The sequence below is a fragment of the Phocoena phocoena genome, chromosome 11 (assembly GCF_963924675.1).
Source record: "Phocoena phocoena chromosome 11, mPhoPho1.1, whole genome shotgun sequence".
In the NCBI taxonomy this organism is placed as follows: domain Eukaryota; kingdom Metazoa; phylum Chordata; class Mammalia; order Artiodactyla; family Phocoenidae; genus Phocoena; species Phocoena phocoena.
In genome coordinates this window covers 94,964,676-94,987,115 of record NC_089229.1, presented here as the reverse complement: position 1 = coordinate 94,987,115, position 22,440 = coordinate 94,964,676, and the positions used below count along the sequence as shown (strand labels likewise).

At 42.4% G+C, this 22,440-nt stretch overlaps 1 protein-coding gene across 1 annotated transcript in view; it reads left to right on the top strand.

Annotated features, from left to right (window-relative positions):
* Positions 1-20,424, top strand: part of A2ML1 (alpha-2-macroglobulin like 1) — a 43,008-nt gene extending 22,584 nt beyond the window's left edge. Inside the window, exons 19-35 of the mRNA XM_065887048.1 lie at positions 597-825; positions 1,001-1,127; positions 2,777-2,898; positions 3,468-3,519; positions 3,879-3,962; positions 5,595-5,771; positions 5,934-6,015; positions 6,376-6,532; positions 9,335-9,409; positions 9,587-9,743; positions 11,568-11,782; positions 14,362-14,577; positions 14,960-15,087; positions 15,291-15,381; positions 15,687-15,755; positions 19,848-19,950; positions 20,384-20,424. Of these exons, the coding sequence (XP_065743120.1) occupies positions 597-825; positions 1,001-1,127; positions 2,777-2,898; positions 3,468-3,519; positions 3,879-3,962; positions 5,595-5,771; positions 5,934-6,015; positions 6,376-6,532; positions 9,335-9,409; positions 9,587-9,743; positions 11,568-11,782; positions 14,362-14,577; positions 14,960-15,087; positions 15,291-15,381; positions 15,687-15,755; positions 19,848-19,950; positions 20,384-20,424 (2,125 nt within the window). The remainder of the gene's footprint in view (positions 1-596; positions 826-1,000; positions 1,128-2,776; positions 2,899-3,467; positions 3,520-3,878; positions 3,963-5,594; positions 5,772-5,933; positions 6,016-6,375; positions 6,533-9,334; positions 9,410-9,586; positions 9,744-11,567; positions 11,783-14,361; positions 14,578-14,959; positions 15,088-15,290; positions 15,382-15,686; positions 15,756-19,847; positions 19,951-20,383) is intronic.
* Positions 20,425-22,440: the final 2,016 nt, after the last annotated feature.

The window sequence follows — 22,440 nt, the reverse complement described above, 5'->3', positions numbered from 1 at the left end:
TATAACAAAATTATACACACAGTGTAGATTCAGCAGAGAAGTGACTCAGATAATTTCTAATGAACCTAAGTCTCAAGCCAAGAAGGTTTAATGGGGATAAGAGAACGTGTTTCTTTCCCTGGATTCTTAAACAGTTATATACAATCACTCAAAACAAATTCACACGTCTTCACATTTGCACAGTGCAGACAGTGCATTCTCACTGCAGGGCCACACAAACGGAAAGGCACATCTTGATATTAGTTTGGTTCTTGCCCACTGCTTACCACCTCATTTTGACAAACCCTAAGAAGGCATATTCTCACCGATTCAGAGGGCACTGAGCTCTCTTACAGGTATGTTTGCACACAGATGCCCACCCACACATGCTCCCCTCCTCACATCCTCAGACACCCCCCCTTCTCCCATACTTGTACATCCTCACTCGAAGAGTCACACTCTGAGATTCACGTGGGCCGCCATTGCGGTTGCCTTTTTGCTTTTCCCCCCACGCACAACAGCAACGAAATATTCACTTCTGCAGACAAATTTGTAGCTTAATTCCCAAATGCCTTTCTCCTGCTGTCTGCTTCACCTGGGTTCTTGTATTCTCACAGTAACTCAGGGAAGGAGTCTATCCGCGTCACAGTTCCTGATACCATCACCACATGGAAGGCCATGACTTTTTGCACTTCCCAGTCCAGAGGCTTTGGTCTTTCACCCACTGTTGGACTGACTGCCTTCAAGCCATTCTTTGTTGATCTGACTCTCCCTTACTCGGTAGTTCGTGGAGAATCCTTTCGTCTGACTGCCACCATCTTCAATTATCTGAAGGAGTGCATCTGGGTAAGAGCTAGGGATGCAAGAAGCAGGTGTCAGTCCCTAAACTGGAAGTGTACCAATTTTCCCTGAGAAAGAAATGAGATGTCGGTGTCTCTGCGCCCATATTTTCCTAAACCTCTGTGTATTGTCTCCTTTACTCCGACCCTTTATCACTGTATCACTCAAATATCCCCTTCAGGTTCAGACTAACCTGGCTAAATCAGAGGAGTACCAGGTGGAACCGGAGACAGACTCTCAGGCCTCCAGCTGTCTCTGTACTGATGAATCAAAATCCTATCACTGGAATGTCACAGCTGTCAAACTGGGTAAGAGAAGGAAGTGGCAGATGGGCAAGGAAAGCACAGAGACTGAGAACTCTACCCTTTCCTCTACAGTATTTGCTTTGTTTTCTCTTTCCTCTTCTTTGTATTTGCCTCTATTTTTCTCCCTCCTAAGTCTATGTTATAAAAAAATAAGCGAATATTCTTTGGTAGATGACCAAAACATTATCCACACTGGACTATTTTGAGAGTGAAAGAGGGAGATTTTAATATTTACGCCAGGACAAGAGATATGTTACTAGTCAAATACTTACTATGGGCCAGGCACTGTCCTAAGTGTCTTACATGACTTAACTCATTTAATCATCACAGTAATCCTATGAGATGTCATCTGCTCTTGGATTAAGTCCTTGCAACTCAAAGTACAGTCTTTGGGTGTATTAGTTACCTACTGCTGCTTAACAAATTACCCTAAACTTTAACAGCGTAAAAGAACAAACATTGGGCTTCCCTGGTGGCGCAGTGGTTGAGAATCTGCCTGCCAATGCAGGGGACACGGGTTCGAGCCCTGGTCTGGGAAGATCCCACATGCCACGGAGCAATTAGGCCCATGAGCCACAACTACTGAGCCTGTGCTCCGCAACAAGAGAGGCCGCGATAGTCAGAGGCCCGCGCACCGCAATGAAGAGTGGCCCCTGCTTGCCGCAGCTAGAGAAAGCCCTCGCACAGAAACGAAGACCCAACATAGCCAAAAATAAATAAATAAATTTATAAAAAAAAAAAAAAAAAAAAGAACAAACATTTATTATCACACAGTTTCTGTGGGTCAGTAATTTGTGCCGTTTAGCTGGGTGCCTCTTGCCCAAGGTCTCTCATGAAGTTCAGCCAGGGCTGTGTTCTCTTTTTTTATTTGCGGTACGCGGGCCTCTCACTGTCGCGGCCTCTCCCGTTGCGGAGCACAGGCTCCGGACGCGCAGGCTCAGCGGCCATGGCTCACGGGCCCAGCCGCTCTGCGGTATGTGGGATCTTCCCGGACCGGGGCACGAACCCGCGTCCCCTGCATCGGCAGGCGGACTCCCAACCACTGCGCCACCAGGGAAGCCCCAGGGCTGTGTTCTCATCCAAAGACTTGCCCAGGAGAGAACCCACGTCCAAGCTCATTCCAAAGCCTTTGATCTTCATGGACTGTTAGACTGAAGGCTGCAGTTCTTGGCCTCAGGTGTTGGCTAGTGGCCTCCTTCAGTTTCCCATCACATGAAGCTCCCCACTGGGCTGCCTCATGACATGACAGCTGGCTTCCTCCAGAGTTCGTGGCTTGAGAGGAAGAGTGCACCTGAGACAGAAGCTGCAGTCTTTTTTATAACCTAAGCTCAGCCGTGACATCTCATTGCTTCTGCCTTATCCTCTCCATTAGAAGCGAATCACTAAATCCAGCCCACAGGCAAGGAGAGGGGATTACACAACAGTGTAAATATCAGGAGGCAGGGATCACTGGGGTCCCTTAGAGGCCACCTACCACAAAATGTGGGCCCCACCCCGGGTGTACTGAAATAGAGTTTGTATTGTAACAGACAAGAGCCGCAGGTGATTTGTATGCCATTAAGTTTAAGAAGCACTAGTCTAGAGGGGAAGAGACCTCATTGGTACCTCTGCCAATAGATCTGATGTCTTCCTTTTGCCCTCTTTCTTCTCAGGTCATGTAAACTTCACCATCAGCACTAATATTCTGGACTTAAATGAACTCTGTGGGGACCAGAAGGGGTTTGTTCCAGAAAAGGGCCAGAGTGACACACTCATCAAACCAGTTCTGGTCAAGGTGAGTTTTCTGCAGGCCTAGCTTCAGAGGTAGAGGCAGCAACCAAGCCAGGGATGTTCAGCGTGTGTCCAACCATGTCAGTTAGTCTCTCGCAGCAGTCTCACTCCAACTCCAGTCAGGCAGCTCATCTTTATCCTTCCCTGACCCCCTTCTGCCCTTAACTACTTGCTTAACCCATACTGATGGTCTATGGAAGTATCTAATACAGTACCTGTTACTTTGTAGACACTCAATGAATGTTAGTTTCTCCTAAGAAAATCCCTAATGTCATCATTCGCTGCTTCCTGTCATCATGAACCCCATTGTCGATCCTGTCTCTTAGAAGTTTCCTAAACTTATCCTGAGCTCTAGCCCAGAAAGAATTTTACTGAGAGACCCCTCCCTGGGTTGAAATGGAGTCCTTCTGAATGTCAAAGAGAAGCTCTGTTCTCTCTAGTTCTGAGTGAAGCCCTGGAGCGCAGGCAGGACCTCTTCTCCCCGTTTCCCTTCCCCTTCCTGTTCCTTCAGTGCCACCTGCCCTGATACTCATCTATGTTTTTTTCACCCATCCTTGTCTCTCTCCATGTCAGCCGGAAGGAGTCCTTGTGGAGAAGACACACAGCTCACTGCTGTGCCCCAAAGGTGGGTGAACACAGAGAGGGGTTGGTGTGAGAATTCCCTTAGCAACAGATCTTCTTAGGCAAAAGGAGAAATATACAGGACAAGAAGAAATAGGAGAGTCTAGGGGTGCCATTCCCAATGGGGCCAAGTAGCTGAAAGGCAGGATGAAGAAGAGAAAATGTACAGCACAGTTATGTCTCTCGCTGGAATTTATTTTCAGCAAAGACCACTGTGAATAGGGTAAAAAAATCTACCTCCAGCCCACGGAAAGCACTGGGTATAGAAAACCCTGGATTACGGCAATTTTTTCTGTGGTTTGGGCGTGAGAACCCCCACTATTTCCACCTTTTATTGTTTTACCTTTTCTCTGCCCCTCATAGGAAAAGTGGCTTCAGAATCCATCTCCCTGGAGGTCCCTGTGGATGTTGTTCCTGATTCAGCCAAGGCTTATGTTTCTGTTCACGGTAAGCAACCAGAGATTCTCGGCTCAAAAAGGAAAAATGGGGCCAGAGGCTGCCAAGGTGTGGCATGGGTTGAGGCCTATGGCCCTACCTGGAGGAAGGTATGGTAGATTAGAAGTGATGAAGGAAGAAGAGCTTATTTTACAAAGTGGGCAAATACAGCCTGTGCAGTGCAGATGGGATTAGATAGACGTATACTCTGGTTAAAAACAGCAAAGAGTCTGGGCAGGAGGAAGTTAAAGCTCGTTGAAGCTTGATATGTATTTAGGTTTAGGTCTATAAATTGGGTGGAGGGGAGACGAAATGTTTGCAGGAACCATTTAAAAATGAGGACTTCAAAAAAAAAAAAATGAGGACTTCATATATTTGAATACAGTTTTGGGAAGATTCAACCATATTTACATAGGACATGCCACTTCTTTAGGCAAGGAGGGGGAGCAAATGGAAAAACATGAGCCATGAAAGTTGTATCAAACTGGCTTAGGATCCCAGTTCTGCCGTTTAATAGCCATGTGAACTTGGATAAGTTAATGAACAATTTCGGGGCTTCCCTGGTGGCGCAGTGGTTGAGAGTCCGCCTGCCGATGCAGGGGACACGGGTTCGTGCCCCGGTCCGGGAAGATCCCACATGCCGCGGAGCGGCTGGGCCTGTGAGCCATGGCCGCTGAGCCTGCGCTCTGCAACGGGAGAGGCCACGACAGTGAGAGGCCCGCGTACCGCAAAAAAAAAAAACCCCCGCAAAATTTCGATCCTTCTTTTCCCTTCTGTGAGACAGTGATAATAACCTACCTTTCAGGATTGGTGTAAAGATTAAATATAATAAATTTCCCAGCACAATACCTTGCACATAGTAGAAGGCCTATACATGTTAGGTGCTTTCTGTACTCTAACCCCCTACCCACATCCCTTCCAGGTTAAAATGTCTCCGTTTTGGCTGTATTTGATTCATACCTCTGGTACAGCACTCACCTCACTGTATTACAGCTCACTGTCTGTCTGTCTTCCACACTGCACTGAGGGATCCTTGAGGACAAGGGCCATGTCTTTTTCATGTTTGTTTTTCATACAGTTCCTGCAGTTGACTTTCAGTACATATTTGCACATTTGAATTGAACTCAATGACTAAAATGCAGATGTTCATGAGTCACTTATGTCAGGCTTACTGGCTTGTGAAGTAAATGGAGGGGTCAAGAGACGTAACGTGGAAAAGCGTATCAGGGGTGTGTGTGTGTTTGGGAGAGACTTGGTGATTTGGAGGGTGATGTATTTATATGCAGTGGAGGCACTTAGAGATTGAGATAAAGCATTGCAGGTTTTGTTACAAACCTCATCAGCTTCCTAAAAGCCATGAACACCCTCAGGTGGCCTACATACCTCTCTGTGAACTCCAGCACCTTATACATACCCGATATTATATATGTTATACTTGCTTATAATAAATTAGCATTGCAATATATTGTAATTGTTTGCCCCCCCTGACTATGGGCTCTTCGAGGTGGAGACTGTTGCCCCCAAAGTCACAGAGTAGGGACTCACTAAATGATAGTGAATACGTGTTTGTTAAATGTATGATAATAACTCTTAAGGGTTCCTTCTTCTGCCACCACCTTCCTTCCCTCTCCTTTTGGATCCCAGGGGACATCATGGGCACAGCCCTGAAGAACCTAGACAGTCTGGTGCAGATGCCAAAGGGCTGTGGGGAGCAGAACATGCTCTTGTTCGCTCCCATCATTTACGTCTTGCAGTACCTGCAGAAGACAGGGATGCTGACTGAGGAAATCAAGTCTCAAGCAGTGGATTTCCTGAGGCTAGGTGAGTTGGTTCACTCTTTCTTCTTGGACACCTTGTCTAGCGCCTATGATCGGTGATAAGACTCAGGGAAGTTCAGCCCCTGAAGTGTCCCTCATCCTTGAAAGCCATGGGGGTGTTTTTTGAAGTTATCACTGTCATCTAAAACCACATCTGGCTTCCCAGGGTACCAGAGGGAGCTGATGTACAAACACAGGAACGGATCCTACAGTGCCTTTGGGGAGCAGGATGAAAATGGAAACACATGGTAATGTTGCCCAGTTCCCCATGAGTTCTGTACCCCAGAGCATAATTCCTGAACCCTCTGGAATTATTCCTCTACCTCTCCCCTTAACCCCATTCCTTCTTGCTTTCTATCCTCTACAACTTTAATACTGTTTATTTCAGCTTCATGTATGGTCAAGCCCCTTACTCTTCTGTCTGACCTTGTACCTCCCAGTTCTTGTCCCCATGAATGCCAATTAATGCCTCCCTTTTCCAAGCTTCCTATGGCATTATGTTTCCTCAACTCCCCTTCTGGAACCATTCAACAGAATAAACTGTAGAACTATTGTACCCTCCCCTGGAAATCCACCCTCATGCCACATTTCCCTCTTCACCCATACAGGCTGACAGCCTTTGTCACCAAATGCTTTGACCAGGCTCAGAGATTCATCTTCATTGATGACAGGAACGTCCAGGATGCTCTCAGGTGGATGGCGGGAAACCAACTCTCCAATGGCTGCTATGCCAACGTGGGAGAGCTCATTCACACAACTATGAAGGTGCGGACCTGCCCAGGGGCCCACAGCCCACTACTGTGTCTGGGAGGAACTTGTACCTCTGAGTGAGAAGAATCAAGAGAGCACCGGCCTGAGAGTCAGTTCTTCAGGTCTCAGGCCTGGCTCTGGGTGACCTTGGTCATTATTCTTAACCAGTCTGAGCATTCAGCTTCCACATCTGTAAAATGAGAATATGTACTAGAATATGGTTCTCAAAGTATGGTCCCCAGATCGGCAGCACCTGAGAACTTGTTTGAAATGCAAATTCCAGGGACTTCCCTGGTGGTCCAAGTGTTTAAGACTTCGCCTTCCAATGCAGCGGGTATGGGTTCTGTCCCTGGTCCGGGACCTAAGATCCCACATGCCTTGCGGCTAAAAAAACAAAACATAAAACAGAAGCAATATTGTAACAAATTCAATAAAGACTTTAAAAATCTTTAAAAAAAAAATCAAAAAAATCTTAAAAGAAAAGAAAAGAAATACAAATTCCAGCTCTCACCCCAGACCTACTCTGAGGAACTCTGGGAGACCCTGATACTTGCCAAAGTTTGAGAACCACTGGACTAGAAGATCTCTGAGCCTTTTACTATTTCCCTAAGTCTGAAGCAAAGCCATTTCCTCTGGTGGGGACTCCTAGACAGCCCACCCAGTGTCTTTTGTAAGGGGTTTACTCTCTGGCAGGCACTAAGTACTCTATCGGAGATTCATATTTAATGTTTACAACAAATCAACGTGCTAAGCACTGGCATATCATTATAAATTCCATTTTACAGATGAAGAAACTAGGTGCAGGGCTTAAGTAAACTGCCTGAGGTGAATGCTAGTGGGCGGCAGGACTGTAATTTGAACCACAGCACTTGGATTCCAGGGGCACTGTTCCCGCCCATTCACTGCACTGCCTGACCTTTCCCAACACAGCAAGGTGCCGGGGTGCGGGCAGCTTGTTCAGTTCAGAGCAGACCGAGTGAGAGAAAGACTGTACCAACTTTCCTAGAGGAATCATTATTGCTATTCCAGGACCTGGATTAAAAATCTTGAGCACTGGGACTTCCCTGGAGGTCCAGTGGTTAGGACTCTGCACTTCCACTGCAGGGGCATGGGTTCAATCGCTGGTCTAGGAACTAAGATCCTGCATGTTGTGCGTTGCAGCCGAAAAAAAAAAAATTCAATTAAAAGAAAATCTTGAGCATTGAAAACGAAATCTCTATATGATTCATTAGTGTTCCTTATGCAGGATCTTCCCAGTGTCCCCCATATGGGGGAGTAGTACAAGCTAGGACGTGACTAGAACAAGATCCTAGAGGTTTTTCTTCCTCTTGTCTTACCAGAGCCAGCCAGTCTCTCAAGAAACCCATCATTTATGTTGTCAAGCTTGGTGGTTCGGTCCTTATCGGGAGCTCCAGAGTTAAACCCACTGGGTTCAAATCCCAGTCCTTCAGCTTATTAGTTGTGTATTTTTTTAATATAAATTTATTTATTTTATTATTTTATTTCGTTGGCTGCGTTGGGTCTTCTTTGCTGTGCGCAGACTTTTCTCTAGTTGTGGCGAGCGGGGGCTACTCTTCGTTGTGGTGCACGGGCTTCTCACTGTGGTGGCTTCTCTTGTTGCGGAGCATGGGCTCTAGGCGCGCGGGCTTCAGTAGCTGTGGCTCGCGGGCTCTAGAGTGCAGGCTCAGTAGTTGTGGTACACGGGCTTAGTTGCTCTGCGACATGTGGGATCTTCCCGGACCAGGGCTCGAACCCTTGTCCCCTGCATTGGCAGGCGGATTCTTAACCACTGTGCCACCAGGGAAGCCCACAGTGTGTATTCTTGAACAAACTATTTAACCATTTTAAGTGTTGGTACTCTTATCTATAGAACAAAGATAGTAATTTAGATTACATATATTTTTTTAAAAATTGCTAATATCCTTCTGTGAAAGGCATTAATCAAGGAAGGGGTTACCTATTCTCCCTTGGAGAAGAAGCTGGGCTTTATGCCACTCGAGGGGAACGTCCATTTGGGGGAATCTCAGATTCAGTAAAAAATCTGGGGCTTCCCTGGTGGCGCAGTGGTTGAGCGTCTGCCTGCCGATGCAGGGGACACGGGTTCGTGTCCCGGTCTGGGAAGATCCCATATGCTGCGGAGCGGCTGGGCCCGTGAGCCGTGGCCGCTGGGCCTGCGCGTCTGGAGCCTGTGCTCCTCAACGGGAGAGGCCACAGCAGTGAGAGGCCCGCGTACCGCAAAAAAAAAAAAAAAAAAAAAAAAATCTGAGAATAAGAGATTTTCTCCTTATCCCACTTCCTCACCCCCCTTTTTTAAAACCTGTTATCCTTCCTAACACCTTATCTTGGGTTTCCTAAATACCCACTCAGAGCTGAAGACCTCATGTTACTTCTTGCAGGTTACCGTATAAGGCTATGCAGTTATTGAAGTCCAGCCAGTTCTCCCCTCCACTGTGTGTCCTGGAGGCTTGGGGCTGCGGTCAGCCTGTGGAAAGGAGCGCTTTTAAAAACAAAAAAAAATTATTTATTTATTTGCCTGTGCCAGGTCTTAGTTACAGCACTCAGGATCTTTGTTGCCGCATGCGGCATCTTTAGTTGAGGCATGAGGGATCCAGTTCCCTGATCAGGGATGGAACCCGGGTCCCTTGTGTTGGGAGCTTGGAGTCTTAACCACTGGACCACCAGGGAAGTTCCAGGAGTGCTTTTTTATAAAAAAAAAATAATAATTCATCCGTTCAGAGGGGACACCTTTTTGCAATGTGCATGCAATTCTTCATGTGCTGGCTGCTGCCCTGACTTCTTATCTCCGTTTCCATCCAGGGTGGAGTTGATGACAAGGTCTCCTTGACTGCCTACATCACGGCTGCGTTGCTGGAGATGGGAAAGACCACAGATGTGAGTTCCTCTAGCTCCTCCCCTTGACACTCTCCTGATCATGCCTGTTTCTAGAGAAAGTCACCTATTTTTGTCCCTAGCCAGCCTTTTAAACTCAAAAGAGGATATGATTTCCTTATCATTGCCCCTTTTAAAAGGAATGCCTTATAAATTCAGTTCTTCATCTTCACTTTTTAGGACATGATGGTGAGTCAGGGTCTGCAGTGTCTCAAGGGTTCCGTCTTCACCACCCCCTACACACAGGCCCTACTAGCTTATACTTTCACTCTGGCTGGGGATATGAAGAGAAGAAACATTCTTCTTGAAAAGCTAGATCAACAGGCTATCATCTCAGGTATGTTAGCCATGTTAGGAATTTTTTGCTTTCTTGTTTTTATTTTATTTTGTTTTATTTATTTATTTTTGGCCATGCTATGTGGCTTGCGGGATTGAACCTGGGTCCACCGCAGTGAAAACGCTGAGCGCTAACCACTGGACCGCCAGGGAAATCCCAGGAGTGTTTTGAAATTGTGAAAATATGTGAAAAATTTCCCTAGTCTCCGTAGTCCCACATATATTCAATTCTAGGATTCATTTTAGTAAAAGTTAAGTCATAAAATCATTGTTAACAGTTTTGCGGGAAAGCCCCTGAAAGTCCTCAAAGGCATGTTATATTTTTAACGTGAAGAGAAAATAGATGGTAGAAGTTAGTCAGAAAACGTATTGGCATTGGAGAACCACCCTTTTGCAGATATTTAACAATTCTTTGGTGTAAAATCATGGACTTTGGGCTTCCCTGGTGGCACAGTGGTTGAGAGTCTGCCTGCCGATGCAGGGAATATGGGTTCGTGCCCCAGTCCGGGAACATCCCACATGCCGCGGAGCGGGTGGGCCCGTGAGCCATGGCCGCTGAGCCTGCGCGTCCGGAGCCTGTGCTCCGCAACGGGAGAGGCCACAACAGTGAGAGGCCCGCGTACCGCAAAAAAAAAAAAAAAAAATCATGGAGTTTGATGGGGTACGACTTGAACTTGAAGATTTCTCAAGGTCCTTTTCAAACTTTTGGATGTATTTAGAATAATATTTGATATTCTGGGAATTCTCTGGCGGTCCAGGGGTTAGGACTCGGCGCTTTCATTGCTGAGGGCAGAGGTTCAATCTCCAGCCGGAGAACTAAGATCCCGCAAGTGACGTGGTGTGGCCAAAAAAAAAAAAAAGTATTCAATATTCTAACAGATCTAGTAAATACATTATTAATGAATTTTATTTACCTAGCTGTTTATTTAAAATTATACTTCCAGGCAGAAATTTAATCTCAGCTTTCATTTATACGAATGTCATTGCCGAGTTGTCCTCTCATATGGGCTCTGGGTAGTTTTTTGGCCTGTGTATAAACAACTCTAGTCGTGGAATGGGGATCTCAGACAGTGGGTGGAGTTATATCTGCTCAGGTGTATATTAGTTTAATGTGATTAACTCTTCTCCATTACCTTGCATTGCAGGCTCACATGTTTTCTTTTGTTCTTCCACTTAGATGGCCTCCTGTGGGCTATGTATTTATTATCTCTAACCTTATATTTAGTTAGACTTCTAGCTTCCACTCTTCTCATTTCTACTTGCTGTGCTTTGTCTTCAAGTTACCTGCCATTGTGGCTGTCATAGAGTCGGGATTTGGTCTCATATTTTATTTGCTCGCCCTCATTAGCATTTCTTCTATGGTTTCTCAGAGTTCTTACGCATATTCTGCCATTTTTATTCTTCTTAAAGTGTTAGACCTTGGATTAAGGAAAATAAATGCTGAAAATTAATAAAATTTTGTAAGCCAGAAAAAAAAAAAAAACCCCAAACACATAAAATTCTTAAAAGAAGTTTCTACTTACCTATCTCCATTAACATAAGAATTTATAAATTAACAAGGGAGGTCTTGATATTATTGCTGGAGGCATTTATTGATGCTCCCAGCTTTACCCTGGGGAATTATGTGTGGGTGTACACACACGCGCACACATCCTTGCATATACATTGTGGCCAATAAATCAGAAGATTTGAGAAATATTTTTGTCTAACTCACGATTAATTTTTGTTTGGTACTTTCTCTGATTTAAGGTGTAGCATTTACAAAGTGAATATAGGAAAGTCATTTCCTTCTAAGACTTTCCTAATTATGTGTTTTCCTCCATAGGAAAGTCCTTACACTGGAGCCACAAACCTCCTCCATCATCAGATGCCGGCCCTTGGTCTGAGCCTGAGGCTGTAGATGTGGAACTTACGGCATATGTATTGTTGGCCTGGCTTAGCAAAGCCGACTTGACTCAAGATGAGATAAACAAGGCCGCTAGCATAGTGGCTTGGTTGATCAAGCAGCAAAATGCATATGGAGGGTTCTCTTCCACTCAGGTAAGTAGCCTGCTCTCCTGCCACTTATCAGGTAGGATTAGGTCCCATGTGGAGAGAGAGGAAAAACTATCGCCCTTGCCCTGTAGGTCCAGAGACTAATCATTCTATAGAAAGGGAGAAAATCATGTGAAAAATATACAGAAGGGTTCATAAAATTAGGTCATTTGAGCACATAAATAGTACTATATGCATTTAAGTGTCTTTCTTTGTAGAATATGAAACATCATGAGATCTATGTTCTACATGAAAAGAGGACATGTATTACATAGTCACAAATTAGAAAGCCAATTATGGGATCTGTAAGCATAAGAGCAAGATTTTACGGGTATACCTCCTATTTCAGGTATTGGAAATCTGGTAAGATATAGTCTTTAAAAAGTTTACAGTCTAGAAAGAAAGCTAGGAAAAGTTGTATATATTACATAGCAGGATCTGGTTACAGAACAAAGATACAAAAGGTACAAAATATTGAATTTCAAGAGGGAGAGAGACCTCATATCAGCTTGAGGGATAAGAAAAGTCTTCACAGGCGAATGGCATGTGAGGGAGATCTAAAGGGACATGTAAAAATTTTAGGCAACTATTGAAAGGAAGGGGGAAGAGTCTGAGTAGAGACACCCATCTGCCAAACCGTAGAATGGCTGTTGGGAAAACTGGTTTAGCTGAAGCATAAAGGGACTTAGTTGAAAAGGTAGGGTAGCTTCATATTATGAAGGGCCTTGCATGTCAGACTCAGTTTCTGCCTAATTCTGAGGAGCCATTAATTTTTTTAAACTTTGTTTCAGAAAGATTAATTTGTCCCTTGGATATGGGATGATTTAGAGGAGAGAGACACTGGATTTGAAGAGATCAGGAGACTATTTCATTTGTCTAGTTTAGGGGTAAAGAGAAATCGAATTGGTGGGGTGGCAGTAGGGAAAAAAGGAGGTGGAATTGTATGATAAATTCAAATAATGTCATAAAAATCATCTTTGATGATCACAAAGAGAATAGCCATTAATTCATTTGTTCTGTAAATAGTATTAAATCCCTACTCTTTCCACGTCACTGATGATACAGAGGTAAACAAGAAAACACATTTTTTGTTCTCATAGCGATTATAGTATGACTTGTTGAAATTAGGGCCAGTTTTACTGAGGATGTAACATGTAAAGTAGACCTGGAAGAATGAACAGATTTTAATAGATGGAGTGTCTGGTGTAGATGTTAATAGATGATGTTAAGACCTTGCATATGGTAATGACTTCATTGGAATTTTAAAAAGTTATATGGTACTATGTTTCCTTATTTCAGGGAAATTCTTAGCCAAAGATCAGGAAGGATTTCCTTCTTCTTGCTGAGCCCTAAATAATTATATAATTTTAGAAAGCGGAGGATGGAATGTTTAGAATTCTCAGTGACAGATATATGCCAGAGTTGCTTTTCAGTAAAATCCTTGGCTATTACAAGAAGTCACATATCACCCACTTTGGTTTTTAGGTGATGGTGAGGTCCCATTCCTTGAATTGTCTCCACATGTCCAAGGAATAAAGCCCTCCTGGGCTCCAGGTCACAGAGCATAGACAAAAAGTTGTTTGTAGAGGGCCAAGCTGCACAGATATAACTTGTTCACAGCTTCCCCTGGGTTGATACCTGTCTTCCTATCTTTATATGACAGTGTGATGTCTAAATATGACGGTTCTTTTTTGTTTGGGATAGGGAGAAGTGGGATTCCTTTATTCTGCAGTAGGTATTTGACAAAGTTTCGAGCATACAGAAATTCTCATAACACAGAGTGAGATGTGACAGTTTTGCAGAATATCTCATTCTTTTTTTCTTTCCTTCAGTTGTAATTTATATAAATCATGTTTTCAGAAAGGAAAGGCTCACACTTTTTACGGGATGCCATGCTCTCTTAGAAACAGTTTATCTGTCTTATTCCCAGATGAAGAAAAGATTGTCACATGTCATAATGGCTAAGAAGCTTTGTCCTTCAAGGAGGGGTTTTCCAAGGATCCCCTGATACCCTGTGCCACAGAAGATCATTATGCAATTAAATAACTTTGAAGAGCGTGCAATTTTTAGGGTTATCAAGTTACCGCTGTTTCTTCCCCAAATAAGGAAATTGCAAAATATATATTGAACAGTGATCCACTCACTTCTGTTTTTTTTACCAATTAAAAAAAAATTGGAGTATAGTTGCTTTACAGTGTTGCATTAGTTTCTGCTGTACAGCAAAGTGAATCAGTTATACGTATAGATATGTATACTCTTTTTTGGATTTCCTTCGATCCACTTACTTCTAACAGTAGCCAGTTCTGAAGCTAGGTTTCATTGCTGAATATAAATATATGAAATTAGGCTAACGACCCATGAATGTTCAAGAATGACTTGATGGTGATTTTCTGTGCAGGTAAGATATTATGATTTCTTTGTCAGCTTCCCCAGCATTGGTGAATGTGGTTCTTAGATACTTAGAGGAGGTATCATCCAAGCTAGCGAACAACAATCAGGTGTGTAGATTACAGGGTCGTTGGAGGTTAGTTCCAATGGCCCACAAAACAGTAAGCATATGCCTGATGCCTGATTGTTTTCCTCAGGATACTGTAGTTGCTCTCCAAGCTCTTGCCAAGTATGCCACTACTGTCTATGCGCCGTCTGAGGAAGTCAACCTGGCTGTAAAATCCGCTCAGAATTTCCAGCACACTTTCAACGTTCAAGCTGCCAACCGGTTGGTGTTTCAGCAGGAGACTCTGCCCGATATCCCCGGGGTGTACACCTTGGAGGCCTCAGGCCGGGGCTGTGTCTTTGTGCAGGTAAGCAGGGCTCCAGGAGGACTAGTGTGCGTTGGGAAGGAGAGTCTGAGGGCATCTCTGCCTCTAGTAGCACCTTCTCTCATCTACCTTACTTGCAAGGAAAGTCGTTCGAAACGTACCCTCTTTTTATTTTTTATTTCTTTTTTATTGGAGTAAAGTTGCTTTACAATGTTGTGTTACTTTCTGCTGTACAGCAAAGTGAATCAGCCACATGTATACATCTATCCCCTCTTCTTTGCATTTCCATCCCATTTAGGTCATCACAGAGCACTGAGTAGTGTTTTCTGTGCTGTACAGTCGGTTCTCATTAGTTATCTATCAAACAGAACAAGCTTTAAAATCCTTCCCAACTCTGACCTGGTTATCTGTTTCCTCCAACTAGACGGTGCTGAGATATAATATTCTCCCTCCTAAAAGTGTGGAGGCCTTTAATCTTAGTGTGGAAATAGGGAAACCTCGGTGTGAGCAACATACTTCATCTCGATCCTTGGCTCTGAACATCCATACCAGGTGAGGACAGCGGAGGTGCGGTGGGGGGCACCTAGACCATGGAAGCTGAGCTGGAGAGAGAGAGAGAGAGAGAGAGAGAGAGAGAGTGAGTGTGTGTGTGTGTGTGTGTGTGTGTGTGTGTGTGTGTGTGTGTGTGGTAGATGCACAGTGTGCCGAGGGGGAAGATAATGGACTCACACAGATTTGCTTCTTTCTGCCCTCAGTTATGTGGGGAGTCGCAGCTCTTCCAATATGGTTATTGTGGAAGTAAAGATGCTTTCCGGGTTCAGTCCAATGGAAGGCACCCATCAGTTAGTAAGTTGCTTCTGTTTTCTATCTCTGAGGGGGGGCTTATTATTATAGCTTTTAATTATCATTAAAAAGCTGGTGAAATGGGCATCATGGTTTATACATACAACTCATGATTTTATTATCTAAATGGGCTACAAAGGTGCACCGGATATATGATATGGAACCTGTTACAGTCTTGGTTCCTTTTTCTTACCTTTTCCACAGTATATGTTGTTTCTGCAACCATGGCAGAGCTTTGGAAGATTACTCTAGGGGATAGGGAAGGCTCTGGCTCTCAGTCTCCTTTTTTTTTCTCCTTTCTTATTCAGCTTCTCCAGCAACCACTGGTGAAGAAGGTTGAATCTGGAGCTGACACACTCAACATCTACTTGGAACAGGTAGGGATTAGGAACTGAACCAAAGAACTTGATCGCTCACGTGTCTTTTCAACTTCCCTTCTAATGTACATGTACTAGTGTCACATACACGAAGACGAGGAACCTGGGAGAGGGAGTTCACAACCACAAGATGAACTCTACTGGTGTACCATAAAATACCCCTTTGCGTCTCCAGGACAGCACTATCTAACAGACAGTGGGAGCCATCTGTGTTATTTAAAAATTTCTAGTAGCCACATTAAAAAAATTAAAGAGAAACAGATAAAATTAATTTAATTATATATTTTATTCAATTTTATATACCCAAAATGTTTTTTTATTTCACCATGTAATTAATATACAAAAGTGTGAATGAGGTATCTACATTTTTTCTTTTTTCTTGCTACATCTTTGAAATCCAGTACGTGTTTTACACTGACAGCACATCTCACTTCTGGCTGGCCACATTTCAACGGCTTAATACCCACATGCAACATGACAGCTCTGGAGAATAACAGAGTGGTTAATAGCTGAGGCTCTGATGCCAGAGTGCTTGGGTTAAAATCCTGCTTCTAACATTGGCTGCAATTGTTGAATGATTGTTTCCTCATCTGTAGAATGAGGGTGGGTAGTGGTAAAAATAGTTACCTATCTCACAGAGTGGTTGAAAGAATTAAGTGATTTAAGACATGAAAAAATATTTGGAATTGTACCTGGTATGGAGTAAACCCTCAATACACATTAGCAATTATTATTATTATTTTATAATGTAATGTTAATGTTAATTAATTTTCATTAGACATTGTATGTAACTTTTCATTTCAACCAAATAAGGAGTTCTCAAGGACTAGTAGTATTCTCAAAACTGTTACGATGCTTATTTCATCATACTCCATTTAGCACAAGGAAGAAAGGTAGCATTATTATATAACTGACAAGACTGTCTCCGATTAAAATTTACTGTTGTTGGTAATGTTTTCTGCTCCCACACCAACTAATTCATCTAACTGTGGTTTTCTTATCTGCCAGGGGGTGGTCCTTTAGGGTAAGTCCTGTATAGTTTCTTTTGAGATAACTCTGGTTAGTGTATCAGGAAAACCCCTGAAATCATGATATTGTAGTTGTTTAAGCATTTTGCAAAGTTTATGATGCTTTCATACACACCTTCTTTGAGTCTCACACGGCACCCCTCCTTCTATGTAAGGAGGCTGAGGCTGAATTTATAGAGTGAGTGTGCTTGTCAAGTCATCCTGTTTGTCAGTGTCCAGAGTAGCATCTGGGGATTCTAATTTCCATGGCACCATTCCTGAGACTGCAGTGGCAGGCTGGTCAGTGTATCCAGCCAGCTTTGTCAGCTTCTAATCTGAGACATCAAGTCTAATGGTCTAAAAGCCAATCGTCATGATTATATCTGTGATTATTTCCTTTTTCTATGTATCTTCTCCCCTTTTCGCTTGATCAGCATCACCAGAGGACAATCTGATTCACATTTAACAAGTTATTCTTGGTTTTATTCCTCTTCTCTGTTGTTTTTTGTTATTTGCTTGCTTGGTTTGGGGGGTCTGTTTCCTTAATTTCTTCATTATTTCTTTTCTTTATTTTGGGCTGAAGGGAAGGGGAAAGGACATTTTTTGCTATTCTTTGTCTAACTTCTTAAGTTGAATGCCGATTTGTTTATTTTTAGTCTTTCTTATTTTCTGATGAATATGAACTATAAATTTCCCTCTAAGTATACTCTGTCTTTGTCCCACAATTTTTTTTTTTTTTTTTTTTGTCCCACAATTTTTGACAAGCATTGTTTTTATTACCATTTAGTTCTATATCTTAATTTTTGGGGAAATTCATGGGATATTTAAAGCCATCTTTTTGTTACTAATTTCTAATTGTATTGCATTATGGTCTGAGATCATGACAGTGAGCCTCTGAAATGCATGGAAGTTTCTTTTGTGACCTAATATATGGTCTTTATTGGAAATGTTCATTGTGTGCTCCAAAAGAAGGTCCATCCCCTTTCTCTTGATCTAGATCGAGATCTGAAAGTCCAAGATGATTACTTCTGTTGTTCATGTCTTTGTTATCTCTGCTTATTTTCCTGCTCAATCTATCAGTTTTGGAAAAGGGCTTGTTAAAATTTCTAATTACCATTATTGATTTGTCCTTTACCCATTTATCTGTGCAATTCTGTCAGTTGTTTCTTGATATATTTTTCAACTATATAATTATGTATGTATATGTTATGAACATATCTTTTTCAGTTTTCCTTTTATTAGTATACACTGTGCTTCTTTTACACTAATTATATATGTGTGTGTGTGTGTGTGTGTGTGTATAGATTTAGATTTAGATTTCTACGTACACTGGCACTTTTTTTTTTTTTTTTTGCCACAGATTCTATCTGGTCAGATATTAAGGCTGCTATCCCAGCTTTCTTTTGGTTTATATTAGTCATTTACTTTCAATCTTTATGGTAACTAAATGACCAACGAGAAGAGTGGTTCCAAAGATTTTATTCCAGGACCCCTCTCTACTCTTAAATGACCTCAAAGAGCTTGTGGTGATGTGGGTTACGTCTATTGACATTTAACTTATTAGAAATTAAAACTGAGAAAAATATTAAAATATTTATTGTCACTTAAAAACAACAAAAATAAACTCACTGCATTTTAATATAACATTTTGTGAAAAATGTATTTCCCAAAACAAAATGAGAATAGCAGATTGTTTTATGTTTTTGCTTTAATATTTAGCTTAATCAAAGAGAGTAAAATTGTCCCATCTGCTTCTGCATTCAATCTGTTGCAATATCACACATCAGGTAGCCCCCTTACACTAGTACAGTGAAAGAGAATGAGAATGAAAAAGGCAAATAATGTCTTAGTGTTATTCCAAAAAGAATTCTGATCTCACAGTCTGCCAGATACAGTCTTAAGGATCCCTGAGAGTTCCTGGACCATGCTTTTAGAAGCACTATACCTAAGAAGAAATCTCTTTGGAACTATCTTCCAATTAGGTGTTTCTAACTTCCCATCTAAATTTACAACATAGGGGCTTCCCTAGCAGTCCAGTGGTTAGGACTCCACTGCTCCACTCAGGGGTCACAGGTTTGATCCCTGGTTGGGAAACTAAGATCCTGCAAGCCACCCTATGCAGCAAAAATAAAAGTAAATAAATACATAAATTTACAGCATAAATCTTATTTTCTTTTTATATTAGATTAATCTATGCAGTTGTTTTGAACTCTCCACTTATTCACTTACTCAACAAATATTTATTGAGCCATCAATATATGCCAGATGCTCTTCGACGTGATAGAGATGCAGCAGTAAAAACAGTAGACATGGCCCCTGCCCTCATGGATTTGATATTCTAATGGAGAGACAAGCAATATGCAAATTTTAAAAGTACATATATATGTGCACACACACACACATATTCAGGAATAATTTTAGTAGTAATCAGTACTACGCAGGAGTGTGGTGGGGGTAGGCCTGGATGTGATTGTTTTAAAGTAACAATCAGGGGACTTCCCTGGCGGCCCAGTGGTTAAGACTCCGCCTTCCAATGCAGGGGGTGCGGGTTCCATCCCTGGTCGGGGGAGCTAAGATCCAACATGCCGCGGCCAAAAAACCAAAACAGAAATAAACCCAGAAGCAATATTGTAACAAATTCAATAAAGACTTTAAAACTGGTCGACGTCAAAAAAATCTTAAAAACATAAATAGATAAAGTAAGGTGGTCAGGAAAGGCCTCTCTGAGGAGACGTCATTTGATCAGAGACCTGAATGAAGAGAGAAAGGCGATCGGGAGCATACAGGTGTTGGAGTGAAGTGGAAGCCTCCGTTCCTTTGGCCACTTCACTTAATTCAGTGGAGGAGCCACGGGTTAGAGTAGACCAAGAACAGACCCATTTTGCAGAAGGACCAGGAAGTGGTAAGATGCTAAGAAGAAAAAGCCAGGAAGCCAGCAGGAGGCAATATTAGGTGTGGCATAGAGCAGAGGTAGAAGGGCTTCAGAAAATCTGTGTGATGACAGCAAGAGCCTTTTAACCTCCACCTGACAGCGATGTTATTTTCACTTTTGTTTTAATGTGATGTTTGTCTGTCTTCCCCACAGCTTAGTAAGGAGTCTCAGACCTATACCTTCACCATCAGCCAAAGCCTGTTGGTCACCAACCTCAAACCAGCAACCATCAAAGTCTATGACTACTACCTACCAGGTGATGGCCAAGATTTATCTGCATCTTGCAACATACTTCTACTTCATTCTTCATGATATCTTCCTTAATTTTACAGATACTCCTTTCCAAGCCAAGTGCACATAATTACATTATCTGATCTCCTAAAGCATTTTAATTCAATTATATGCCACTTAAAAAAGTCTTCTGCACTAGACATATTTTATACAACGTGGTCCATAGACTGAAAGAACGGTGGTCTCTAAAGACTAACTATTCTTAATATTTTTGCTGCAATGACTAATTTACTACAAGTGTGCAAATATTAGTCATTGGAAACTTGCTGTAATTCTGAATGTGCTCATAACCTGTAGAAATCTTTTGAAGAGGGTTAAAGCAGTAACTTTTATGTAGTAGTTTCTCTCTGAATGTATTAGGCCTGCAATATAATAATATATGTCATTTAATTTTACAGATGAACAGGCAACAGTTCAATATTCTGATCCCTGTGAATGAGGTAAGCCCAGAAGAAAGAAGGCTGGGCCTTTGGGGTAGGGTGGCAGTATTCGGAAGTTAAGGAGACGTTCTTCTGAGTTAAGGGTATTATCTTTTGGAAGCGTATTTTTGATAAAGTGGACTTTCCTTTTTTGTCCTGAACTCTTTTATTAAAAAAAAACTGAGGTATAGTTGTTGTACAATATGTCCTAAACTCTTGAAGAGAGAATAATCATCTCCATAGTTCACATCAGAAAAAGTTAATAGTGGCATTTGTGTGAGGGGTTCTATGTGATTTTTAAAAACAGCATTTTCTTTTTTTGGCAGAAAATTTTCCTAATTATTACATTATATATCTTTTAATATAAAAATACTAAGACAAAAGTAAAGATTACCTGATTCTACTTCCCTTAGATAACACTCTAATAATCCCATCGTGTGTTTTGTGAGAGTTTTTTTTTTTCTAGTCAGGAAAAAACTCCTCTATAATTGTGAAGACTTTCTGTGTATCATGATGTCTTCTGTCTTTGTTTTTTCCCTCCAGGGTAGAAGATGGAAAGAGACTAAACGAATTCTCCACGACATTACTGGACAGCATTTTTCCGTCTCTTAAAGCAGAACCCGTTCAATCAAACAATTTGGTTTCTCTTGTTAAAAAACAAAATGCAGGACTTCCCCGGCAGTCCAGTGGGTAAGACTCCGCGCTTCCACTGCAGGGTGTGTGTGTTCAATCCCTGGTCAGGGAACTAAGATCCCACATGCTACGTGGTATGGCCAAAAAATTAAAAAAAAAAAAAAAGCAACCAAATAAAATTGAAGATTGAATGGGCTCTGTTAGGTGATTTATGAATTGAGCAGCATTTCGTCTAGCAACCAGAAGGATGCTCCAAGGGGTTGTACAAAATTGAAGGTTTTTATATAAAGAAGGGTAGGGCAAAGGAGCTATTAGCCAAAGAAAAGAAAGAATTTTTTTTAGGCCACGACATCTTTTTGGGGGAATGAGTGGGAGGGAATGGCAAGGATTTTACGGCGTAGATTGCCTCTTCTTCCTCTGGGGGATGGAGAAGGCCCACGTGGCAGATGACCTTGTTGGTGCTGACTGGAAAACTCCAGACTAGTTGATTAAGATTACATTCCTGGGGAAGGTGGAAATGGCAGTCAGGTCAGGTATTAAATCTAGGTTTGGTATCAGGGGCTTCGGCACAAGTGACACCATTTTGGGCCTGTGGTTTTTCTCTTTAACACTCTGATTGACTAGTGAGTGGGTAACAGATGGGTAGGCCTGAACCTCAGCTACTTTCTACGACTTCACAGATGCACAGGTGCCGGAATACAGGGCTGAGGAGAATGGGCTCGGAATCATCACACAAAGGAGGAATTGTATGGGAAAGCTCCTTGGGGTAGGGGTCACTGACTTAACCATTCTGTTGGGCCATTTAGGAGACTCTCCAGAGAGGAGATGGTGGTAGAGGGTGCTCCAGGGAAGATAAAAATGTCTTCCTGGAGGTTAAATCTAAGGGAAGATGTAATTTAGGGCTTTGGGAATAGACTAAAAAGATTTTTTTCTTTTCTTTGAAAAGAAAATCTGTGTGCTCGACTCTGTGCATATTCCTGTGGTTACCAAAGGTTCTGTTTAAAGATATGGTTATTCTTTAACAAAAGCTCACAATTTGGCTTCTTCCTTAAACCTTTTGACCCAGACTTCGCAAAGAATCGAGTCAAGTATTCAGAGAGAGGTCCAAAGAGAATCCTAATTAAGGGACTGTGTTCAGCCAGTCTGTCACTTTGGGGCAAGCAGTGATTGATAACAAGAAAAGTGGCTGGCCACAATTCCCTATCATCTCTGCTTCTCTCCGGCCTGATTTCCCCCAGCCTTTGCCCACTTGGGATACCTATCATGGTGTAAACTCTTCCTTGGGGCAATGTTTTCGTTTTGGAAACAAGTTTGGAGGCAGTGGGGGGGGGGGGTTGGGGAGCGAATAGTGATATTTAAACAGAGACGATTCTCTAGGTAATTACACCCTTTTACCTTGGAAG